The sequence below is a fragment of the Trichomonas vaginalis genome, chromosome IV, assembly GCF_026262505.1.
Source record: "Trichomonas vaginalis G3 chromosome IV, whole genome shotgun sequence".
Classification (NCBI taxonomy): Eukaryota; Parabasalia; order Trichomonadida; family Trichomonadidae; genus Trichomonas; species Trichomonas vaginalis.
The window spans coordinates 2,615,331-2,626,704 of NC_067206.1; the positions used below are offsets into that span (position 1 = coordinate 2,615,331).

Genomic DNA, 11,374 nt, shown 5'->3' on the forward strand with positions numbered 1-11,374 from the left:
TCTTATTGTTTTCAGAACGAGTGACCCAACGTAAGTTTCAAGTCTATTGTCGTTTCTTATACGGTTTATATGGTCTACAAAAGGTAAATTGTTAGGATTCAGTATAAAATGAGTTGCAATGACAACATGTTAAGATAGCGTTTTCCACTCATCTTCATAATAGCATATCCGTTCATTTCGCTCCCATTCGCTTAAAACTCTTTTTGTCTTTTTGTTTCTGACTTCAAATGACTCACAACAGTGAATTTCATATTTCTCATCTAAACAAACAAGTTTCCCAAACGGTCTTCTCCAACAAACTCAGCGTACATTTCAAATAAAATAAAAAAATATTTTTTTAAAAAATATATTGTTTTAAAATGGTATGCCATTTCATATTTCTCATCTAACAAACAAGTTTCCTTCAACTTGAGGTTCTCCCAACAAACTCAGCGTACATTTCAAATAAAATAAAAAATATTTTTTTTCTTTACTTTACATAACCGCCTGCTGCCATAAGTCTTTTGACGCCAACCCATACCAGCTAATGAAGGTTGACTTGGTTTAGTTGGAAACTAAACTTTGGTTTTGGTTTATCTTCTTCTATCGGTTTTTCTTCTTCTATCGGTTTTTCGTCACTTTTCGGTTCCTCTGACTTTACCCTACTTGCAGGAACAGTTGTGTCGTCAACATCTTCATAAATATCATATGCCATTTGTTTTTGTTTTCCTTTCAACTTTTTGTGTTTGTTGTAAAGTTTAGAATATTTCGACTCTAAGTCAATGAGATGTTCTATAATGAACTGTTGGTCAGTGAAGTAAACTTTTCCATCTGTTGTCTCGAAAGCTCCTTCAGACTTCAATATTTTATTTGTGAGAGTCTGTTTCTTTTTTGAGATACTAGCCGTTCCATTTCTATGAAAAGTGACTTTGTAGTTAGGGTTTGTATTTCCAGACCTGGCACTTTCTATTATTGAATTTTTCTCTTCATCTGTAAGTTCTTTGACAGGTTTTGACAATGGTTCTGAACTTTTTGTTGTGTGTCAAATCTACCGTTTCAACTTCTTCGGTCATTTCATCTCAGTAAAAATTTTAGTTTGGTTTGTTTTTCAACTGGTGTTTAGGTTTTTTAAGTCGGTCTAAAACTTCCTGAGGTAAGGAAGAACTGACAACACGTTGTTGTAACTGCTGGAAGCCGACAAATCCATCTTGAACCCATTTGTCTCAATGCTGTATTGTTCATTTTCATCTCAGTAAAAAACTTTACATTCCCCAAGTTTGAGGTGGTTGCGGTTGGTTATTGTTTACCCATTGTTGTGCATGGTTATATCCTCTGTTAAAGAATCTTTCACCTTGGTCCATATAGTGTCCTGCTTGGTTATAGTAGTCATTTGCTTTGTTATAATAGTTTCCTGCTTGTCTTCCTACATTGTCCATCCATCCTTGAACTTTTCCTCTTGTTTCAGGATTTGGAATAAGATTTGTTGCATCTCGTGCTACATCCCAACCTTTCTGTACAGTTTGTATAATAGGTTGTGCTTTCTCTTTAAGTATACCTAATGTACTCAAAATCTTCCTTCCAACTCCAAATACACCTCTGGCTATTGTTCCCACTGCGGGCAAAAATCTGGATGCAACTCCTGCTAATGCGCCAAATAAACCCATTTCTTATAGGATAAAAAAATGACGAATCCAAACAAGGACCCCTATGTTTCTAAAGCGACAAAAAAAGCACTCATGATAAAAATCTTTAGTTCAACACCAAATGCTTGGTTTATGGATATCTTGGAAAACATTCCGAGAGTTAGAACAGATGGACCACCATACTGGCTAATATTTGTCGGTCAAAACACAAGATTACTGTGAAGCCATACCATTATGGTCCAAAAATATTTTAGATGTGAAAAACTGCTTTGACAATATTCGTTGACAAATACCATCCAACAAAACTGACATCTGACTGTGAAAGTTCTTTCAAATCAGATGATGTAAAAAAACTATCTGCGTTCAAAAAATGTAAACCAATATTTCATTGTCGACCAAAACCATTCTGCTCTTGGTGTCATTGACGGTTGTATAAAAATGTTAAGAGACTTAAACCAACCACAAGGTGGTGAAGAATGAAATGTCATATGACGACAAATATAGACACTTCTCCATGGCAAAGATTGAGACAAGTTTTAAATATTTACAATAGCCGTAAACAAAAAGGTTTGGGAAACCACTCCCCGAAGAAATGAAAAACAACCCTGACTTAGAGAAAGACTATATATTTAATAATTTAGTCAAAAGAGACAAACAAGAAAGAATGCCGGCTTTCAAACTTCAGAAAGGTGACAAAGTAAAAAATAGAAATACCTAAACGCGACCCATATGAAATACTATTGACTATGACAACAATGGGAACCCGACAGGTACTCACATTCGTGTTCGTAAAAATAGAAGAAAGTATACAAGAGAATATTATGAAGTTTTAGGCAAACATGCAAAATGTACAGACTGCAAGCAGAAGATAAAACTACTATTGTCAGACCTCGTTTCAAACTTGTCAAAGTTCAAGGTGGTATACTTTCAAAGACAGTTCTAACAAATATATAAGACAACTCCTGACGAATATGCTAAAGAAGTTGAAAATGACGACTAAGCATTTCTAATACCATGCGTAAAACTGTCATGTAAGGTGGCATGTATTCTTTACTTTGTCCCGTTGTTTGCGTATATCCCGAAACGCGATGTGTATGGTTTCCTCCTCCCTCAGTGTTACTCCAGTAACAATCTATAGCAAACTTAACGTTGTCTTTAACATCATATCCTTTACCTTTTGTCATTGCTGACCAATCCCAATATCTATGCTTATGCCAACCTGCTTTGAGATGTACTTAAATCTATGTAGTGACTGTGCGCAGGTAAATTTTCACCTGAAATCGTTTACTTCACCTGTTTCCTTTGAAGAGTTTGCACAATACAAAAACCTGTCGACTATTTGAGTCCAAGTTCCAAAACCAAGTACTACTTCTGGTCTGGTAGAGTTCATTGACGTATAAATAGAGCCTATAGGATATATATGTTGAAGTATTTCTGTCTTTAATGTTTGAAGCTCTGTTTTGTCTGCTTTCTTGTCATATAAATCTTGAGCAGTGAATTTAATATTATGTTCATCCTTCATGACATAAACATCTTTACATCTAATGTTTTTCATCGTCGTTATGTCGTCATCCGATGTTAAACCTTGTGGAAAGTTAGGAGGTTTACAATATAATGCATCCCCACCAGTTTCTTCAACCGTTCCTTCAATACTTTCTATAGCAACAGTTGTAAAACTTGTATGTGTATGAGTCTTATTTGCTTTCTTCTCTAACTCATCGTTAACATAAGTTTTATCTGCTTTAAGGTCTAAACATCCTGAAACCCATCTGTATCGGCTTTAGTTTTTAAAATCTTCGATGTCCATTCATGGTACCAGTCAACCCTTTTTTCATTTCGTTATCTTTTTCATCCACATATTCCTTATCTGCTTTCTTCTCTAACTTACTAGCCACATATTCCTTATCCGCTTTCTTTCAAGGCTAACGTTTAAGTCTGTTATTTCAGATATAGAATGTGTATGAGTCTTTTTAGAATATTCGTTTTCAGCTCTTGTCACTTCACTTGACATTTTATTGTCAACATATTTTTTTGTCTGCTAGTTCAGGATGAGTATGTTCTTTTGTTGCATAAGCATTGTTAGCTCTTTCTTCTTCTTTTGCTATTGCATCGTCTACATATTCTTTGTCAGCTTTGTTGTCAACATCTGCTTTCAAAGAATTCATTTATAGGTTTCTCGTTTAAAGTTCCTTTTGTTGGATTTATACAGACAGTAATTTTCTTCTTGTCTTGAAACAGAAACTCATCTGTCATTGGGTTTAATGTCAGTTTTAAGTTTCCTTCTTTCAATGACTCAGATATCTTAGAGTAGTTTGAAAAGTTTGTTGTGTTCTTATTTAGAGCTTGCACAATGAGTTGTCGGTTGTGTTGTATTTCTCTTATGGAAGCAATATCTTTCGACATTTTATTCTAGATAAAATATGCTTTCAATAGAAAAAGAAAATTCAAGAGTTGCTACAACTAAACCATTAGATGAACTTTTTACTAATGTCGGTCAAAAGTTTGAGACAGAGACCGTAAAGCATGAAGGCTATCGTTTTGACTACCCATTAAGATGGTTAAGAGACCCATCTGTCACAAAAGCTATTGGCTTTCGTAGAATGAAGTTCATTTCAGAAGCCATACATGGTTTCCCATTTACGGTCGGTTTTGAAGTTCGATACTATAACAAAGAAAAACGTATGTATGAGAAATTTGAACAGGGAAAACTTTTACAAGTTAGTTTGCTTGTAAACTTAGAAACAACTCTTCAAGCTTTTCAAGAAAAAATAAACGATATCTATATCGAATATGCAAACCAGTATAACATTGACGAAGGAGAGTACCATCTCGATATTATTTATGACAGGAAAAATGCAACTGTTAAAATCAATAGAATAGAAGACCTTGGAGAAAACGTTTATATTTCTACAAAATATAACAACTTGGCATGGTATAGATTTATGAGGATGTTAAATCAGCCTGCAGCATATCCAGTACACCCAGACTTTTATGAAGTCGAAAACCCTAATGGAACATATGAAAATGTTTTCGACCCAGCTGCTATTATTTGTTCATGCTTCATTTTCTGGCGCCCAAAACTCTTTCTTATGCTTGGCAAATGACTTTTACGAAAAACCTACAAAGTTATACGAACCACCAAGTGGAAGTATTTCAGACTTTCAAGTATGGTTTACTACAGATGGAAGAAAAAGAATAATTCCATTATACCATGCGTTTTACTTAGAACTTAGTTTCATATACAACTACTATCGAACGATAAAAATATAATTTTTAATACGGTTGAGGTGTTGGATTTGGTTGCCAACTAGACTGTGGTGCAGGTTCAGGCTGTTGTATAACAGGAGCTTGTTCTTCTGGTTCAGGGTCTTTAGGTATAATACCAACAAACTGACCTACTCTTTTTACCAATATTTTTGACTCCGTTCCAAATTCCTCTCCTACGGTTTTTATTCCATTCCATATACCTCTTCCAACTCTTCTGAAGAAGTTTCCAATACTACTGAAGAAACCATTTTACTATATGTAAAAATCTAATGTCCGCCTAGTCTCTTACGTTTCCTGTTGAGTTCCATAGCATTCTTTAACTGGAGCTCATACATTCTGTTTCTCCTCTGGTAGAAAACATATTCTGGGTCAACTCCTGTGTTCGCGTCATCTGCATAAAGTTGTTTATATCCCACCTCAGGGTTTGTATAAAACTCTTTCCATCTCATATTTGCATACCATGGTGGCAAACCTAACGCAGCGTCATTTGACATGGCAGTTTGCATTTGTACATCTGTTGGCACTTGACCATAGTTTGCCATTGCAGTTTGTATTCTAACTTCATTTGGAATATTCTCTGGGTTTGGTTGTCCAGGTTGCTGTGCATTCGCTAAGTTCTGTGCGTCCATTTAATATTAGATAAAAATATCTCTTACGAGTACATATACTGAACATTTGCAGGCATTGGTTCATCTTCATATTCTCTATATCTTTCTGCCACGTCAAATAAATAAATGACACAATGGAAAAAACCTAAAACAAGTAGTCCTATTTCAAACCACATTTACTTACTAATAAAATTTCTTTGTTATGACACTTTCTCCAGTTTATAGGACCTCTCTCATATTCTATCTTGTCATATATAAACTCATAGTCATGTATGTCCTCTAACCATCTCATAACGGTTTCCAAACCACTTTTATCGGATGTAAAGTAAAAGCATGGATGGTTATGTATAACGTCTAAAGTTTCTAAAGAGTCTCTCAAGTCCAGTCTACTTGGTATTGAAAATCCCATGTGTTATAGAACGGCGGGTCCACTATAAAGAAAACATTTTCCTTGTCTTTATATTTTTCATACAACTCTGTCCAATGACATCTCACAAACTCTATACCCTCAATATATTTTTCTATGTCCTCTTTGAAAACATTTGTATAGTTAAGATATAAAACTTTTGACATAAGTGTTTCAATGTCATGAACTCTTATAGAACCACTATATAATAGTCTAGCAGATATACTATCCCAGTCTATATATTCTGCTTTTTTCAAAACCTCTCTCACAATATTTTTCTTATCTAATGGTATACGTTCCATCTTACCTATAGGTATCTTTTCTTTTAACTCTTTCAATATTTTGTTAGTGTCTGGAATATGTTTGAGACGGTCCATATAGTTGTCGAAGTCATTGCATATAATCTTTGAGTCTGGGAATATTATATGGCACAAATGGGATATATAGAAACTTCCACCGAACAAATCTACAAATGTTAGACCATTCGGTAGTTTCTTAAGTTCTCTCAATATAATATCTTTACATCTACTCTTATTTCCAAAGAACGGTAACGGTGGTTTTGTAAAATTCATTTATATATAATAATAAAAATGTTTTTACCTGAAAAGTGACAGAAAAGTGACAAAACATTTACGAAGAAATCATGAAAATTCAAGAGGGTAGAAAAGAGGTTAGAAAAGAGGTTAGATCTAACCTTCTACCCTAAATTATATTTTTGGGTCCTTTACACTCATTACGAAGAAGAAGTCTTGACAAAACATTTACGTTCATGTTTGACAAAACATTTACGAAGAAGTCTTGAAAATTCAAGAGGTGAAAAAAGAGGTGAAAAAACAGGTGAGATCTCACCTCTTCACCTAAACATTATTTTTGTCTGATTTACACTCATTACGAAGAAGTCTTGACAAAACATGTACGTTCATGTTTGACAAAACATTTACGAAGAAATCATGACAAATTCAAGAGGGTAGAAAAGAGGTTAGAAAAGAGGTTAGATCTAACCTTCTACCCTAAATTATATTTTTGGTCATTTACACTCATTACGAAGAAGTCTTGACCAAACATGTACGTTCATGTTTGACAAAACATGAAAACATATATAATTTGTGAAAAGCGACACAAAAAAGTGTCACCGGCTGGTCGGCTTGGGGTTCGGTCCTCCTCTTGGGTCTTGGGAAAAATTTCTTATGGGCTAGAGGGCGCAACGCGCCTGGAAGCCCTCCAAATATAAAACTTCATTTATAATAATCATCTTCAGGGCTAGAAGGCACGAAGTGCCCGGAACCCCCACTACCTTTTTTTTTTTTTTTTTCATCTTCATTAATTTTCAAATCAACTTTTCATAACATGAAAGATCAAATAACTGATTTCTCTTTAAAATCAAGTTTTAACTCAGTTACTCTATTAAACAGACAAAATACAATGATATTTATTAGCAATTTAACCAAAATAAAAATAATGATAAGAACAATTTTTTTCAATTCATACTTTTAAAATAATGATATTAGCATGCCTGATATACATTATCTTATGTATGAATAAATGCATGAAATTGCCTCAGAAAACTTTTATTGCATTAATTTTACCAAAAGGAAGTTAGTCTGATTTTTAAAAATATGTTAGAAAGAATCATATCATGTATGTAATAGCCATACATTGATATTTTCAATATAGAATTAAGTTACATTCAGTGATATTTTCAATCTAAATAAAGCTATTTCATTTTCGTTTCACTGACTTAATTTATTAAAATTTTTAAAAACTGTGAAGATTCAATTAGTCATTTCCTATTCAATGATAGATAAGTTGAAATCGAAATGCCAAAGATCGTCTTTTATTTAAAATACAATAGCATTTGACAGTTCAAGTGTTCCCTTAAAATAACTCAGATTATATGTTTATAAATAAGGCCAGATGAATCAATTTTTTTTTAGAACATAAAATTAATTGTGGAAGTGTAGTTTTTAAAAGAGACTATATAATCCATTTAAGGGTTTCGTTTTGCGAAAAAAACGTACAATACGCAATTTCGCTAAAAAAACATTTAGCTAGCAATTTCGACCTTTGACTCCACTCAAGACGTTACTTTTTTAATTTTGCGGTATCATATTTTTGGAAAATCTTTATGAATATTATATAAAAAGTCTCTTTAATATCTATATTTCATATTTTTATCGATTTTTAAAGTTTTTGCGAAAAGTATTCAATTATTTTTGCTATTTGGTCGTGTAAATGTCAGATTTGCGACATTTTCTGATATGATATTCAGATTCTACGTTGATAATAATGCTTATAGAACCCTCTTGCTATTGTGTCAAAATTGCGAAACCGATAGCAAAAATATCTCGCAATATCAAAATTGAGATATTGAGTGAATTATGCATTATAGAGATTAAAAATCTGATTTGTGAAAACATCTCATCAGTTTCTAGCTAATTCAAAAATCTTTACTATCTTATTCGATTAAAATGAAAAGGGAATAGTTTCATTATGCTTTAAATGACAGCCTTATAATATAATCATAGTTTTCGCTCAATATGCAGCATTTTTTTTTCGAAATCTATGGTCAATATCCTAAATACTGATTGCTTTGCATTCGTATCTCTTACATTTTCTATACCCACATCACTATTCATTGCTATTCCTATCTTTTTCATTTTTGTTTGTTTCTCATAATTTCTCAAAAAACACGATAACTTGATATTTGTAAATATCATACTTTATAACGTAAATAAGAACTTGACCTATTAAGAAAAGCAGTAATGAAAAGAAAATCTGAAATTCATAAAAATTACAAGTTTCTGATGACAATTAGCTTAATTAAACCAGGTACAAGATTATATAATTGTATTTTCTATCCAATTATCCATATAATATCTTATCCAGAAAAAAAAACTTGATCAATACCAAATGATTTTTTAACTAGTAAATAAAGTATTTTCTTTACACATACATTGTATATCATAGTTTTTTTTTTTGGTTTCGCAAAACATCCAAAAACAAATATGCTATAAAAGTGACAATTTTAGCAAAACGAAATCCTTAATCCATTATGATTTTGTAACAACCAACTAATAACTTAAATTATGATAATTTCAATAATTAGTTATTACTTCAGATAAAAGGGATCAAAGTATTGCCACTAAGACAAACAATTGTGAAAAACATAAAGAATATCGTGCACTTATAGAAGGATGTTGGCTCATTAAAGTATTCGTTAAAAAAAAAAAAAAAAAAAAAAAAAAAAAAAAAAAAGGTAGTGGGGCTTCCAGGCACTTCGTGCCTTCTAGCCCTGATGTTGATGTTTAGTATAAATGAAGTTTTTATTCGGAGGACTCTTCTTCTTCCTCCATTGCTTCTGGGAAGAAGCCTTCTTCTGGGTCGAAAACATTATATAATGTGTCGCTTTTCACAAATTATATATGTTTTCATGTTTTGTCACTTTTCTGTCACTTTTCAGGAAAAAACATTTTTATTATTATATATAAATGAATTTTACAAAACCTCCGTTACCGTTCTTTGGAAATAAGAGTAGATGTAAAGATATTATATTGAGAGAACTTAAGAAACTACCGAATGGTCTAACATTTGTAGATTTGTTCGGTGGAAGTTTCTATATATCCCATTTGTGCCATACAATATTCCCAGACTCAAAGATTATATGCAATGACTTCGACAACTATATGGACCGTCTCAAACATATACCAGACACAAACAATATATTGAAAGAGTTAAAAGAAAAGATACCTATAGGTAAGATGGAACGTATACCATTAGATAAGAAAAATATTGTGAGGGAGGTTTTGAAAAAAGCAGAATATATAGACTGGGATAGTATATCTGCTAGACTATTATATAGTGGTTCTATAAGAGTTCATGACATTGAAACACTTATGTCAAAAGTTTTATATCTTAACTATACAAATGTTTTCAAAGAGGACATAGAAAAATATATTGAGGGTATAGAGTTTGTGAGATGTCGTTGGACAGAGTTGTATGAAAAATATAAAGACAAGGAAAATGTTTTCTTTATAGTGGACCCGCCGTTCTATAACACATGGGATTTTCAATACCAAGTAGACTGGACTTTGAGAGACTCTTTAGAAACTTTAGACGTTTTACATAACTGTCCATGCTTTTACTTTACATCCGATAAAAGTGGTTTGGAAACCGTTATGAGATGGTTAGAGGACATACATGACTATGAGTTTATATATGACAAGATAGAATATGAGAGAGGTCCTATAAACTGGAGAAAGTGTCATAACAAAGAAATTTTATTAGTAAGTAAATGTGGTTTGAAATAGGACTACTTGTTTTAGGTTTTTTCCATTGTGTCATTTATTTATTTGACGTGGCAGAAAAGTACAGAGAATATGAAGATGAACCAATGCCTGCAAATGTTCAGTATATGTACTCGTAAGAGATATTTTTATCTAATATTAAATGGACGCACAGAACTTAGCGAATGCACAGCAACCTGGACAACCAAACCCAGAGAATATTCCAAATGAAGTTAGAATACAAACTGCAATGGCAAACTATGGTCAAGTGCCAACAGATGTACAAATGCAAACTGCCATGTCAAATGACGCTGCGTTAGGCTTACCACCATGGTATGCAAATATGAGATGGAAAGAGTTTTATACAAACCCTGAAGTGGGATATAAACAACTCTATGCAGATGACGCGAACACAGGAGTTGACCCAGACTATGTTTTCTACCAGAGGAGAAATAGAATGTATGAGCTCCAGTTAAAAAATGCTATGGAACTCAACAGGAAACGTAAGAGACTAGGTGGACATTAGATTTTTACATATAGTAAAATGGGTTTCTTTGGAAGAATAGGAAACTTCTTTCGAAATGTTGGAAGAGGTATATGGAATGGAATAAAATCTGTCGGAAGAGGAATTTGGAACGGAGTCAAAAATATTGGTAAAAGGGTAGGTCAGTTCGTTGGTATTATACCTAAAGACCCTGAACCAGAAGAGCAAGCTCCTGTTATACAACAGCCTGAACCTGCACCACAGTCTAGTTGGCAACCAAATCCAACACCTCAACCGTATTAAAAAATCATATTTTTACCGTTCGATAGTAGTTGTATATGAAACTAAGTTCTAAGTAAAACGCATGGTATAATGGAATTATTCTTTTTCTTCCATCTGTAGTAAACCATACTTGAAAGTCTGAAATACTTCCACTTGGTGGTTCGTATAACTTTGTAGGTTTTTCGTAAAAGTCATTTGCCAAGCATAAGAAAGAGTTTTGGGCGCCAGAAAATGAAGCATGAACAATAATAGCAGCTGGGTCGAAAACATCTTTAAATAAATATGGTTCATCTCTTGCATATCGACTGTAAATATTTGCTAAAGGAAGTTCGACTTTCTGATTTAACATTCTTTGCAAATAATACCATGACATTGCAGTGAATTCTGTATATATTTGTTCGTCTTTCTTTGGATTGTCTTCG

At 33.0% G+C, this 11,374-nt stretch overlaps 4 protein-coding genes and 3 pseudogenes across 7 annotated transcripts, besides 2 other annotated features; 3 read left to right on the plus strand and 4 right to left on the minus strand.

The window, feature by feature from the left end:
* Nucleotides 1-7,215: part of a mobile genetic element that runs on past the window's edge.
* Nucleotides 470-1,052, minus strand: TVAGG3_0016020 (annotated as a pseudogene). Its single transcript has one exon. A coding segment is annotated over exon 1 (583 nt).
* On the minus strand, nt 1,242-1,643 carry TVAGG3_0016030 (uncharacterized protein; the record flags this gene model as incomplete). Its single annotated transcript, XM_051220034.1, has 1 exon — nt 1,242-1,643. One exon carries the CDS (start codon nt 1,641-1,643, stop codon nt 1,242-1,244), a length of 402 nt encoding a protein of 133 aa, XP_051105020.1.
* TVAGG3_0016040 lies at nt 2,619-3,457 on the minus strand (annotated as a pseudogene). Its single transcript has one exon. A coding segment is annotated over exon 1 (839 nt).
* TVAGG3_0016050 lies at nt 4,043-4,672 on the plus strand (annotated as a pseudogene). The gene has a single exon. A coding segment is annotated over exon 1 (630 nt).
* Nucleotides 5,156-5,518, minus strand: TVAGG3_0016060 (uncharacterized protein; the record flags this gene model as incomplete). The annotated part of the gene is made up of 1 exon (XM_001298534.2): nt 5,156-5,518. The coding sequence occupies one exon, from the start codon at nt 5,516-5,518 to the stop codon at nt 5,156-5,158; it is 363 nt and encodes a 120-aa protein (XP_001298535.1).
* Nucleotides 7,133-7,215: a terminal%2Cinverted (terminal inverted repeat of Maverick-3 transposon ID:TVAGG3_0015890).
* A 3,134-nt stretch (nt 7,216-10,349) lies between these two features.
* TVAGG3_0016070 (uncharacterized protein) lies at nt 10,350-10,712 on the plus strand (the record flags this gene model as incomplete). The annotated part of the gene is made up of 1 exon (XM_051220035.1): nt 10,350-10,712. One exon carries the CDS (start codon nt 10,350-10,352, stop codon nt 10,710-10,712), a length of 363 nt encoding a protein of 120 aa, XP_051105021.1.
* Nucleotides 10,713-10,730: 18 nt separating this feature from the next.
* Nucleotides 10,731-10,973, plus strand: TVAGG3_0016080 (serine threonine-protein phosphatase family; the record flags this gene model as incomplete). Its single annotated transcript, XM_051220036.1, has 1 exon — nt 10,731-10,973. The coding sequence occupies one exon, from the start codon at nt 10,731-10,733 to the stop codon at nt 10,971-10,973; it is 243 nt and encodes an 80-aa protein (XP_051105022.1).
* Between the last annotated feature and the right edge of the window lie 401 nt (nt 10,974-11,374).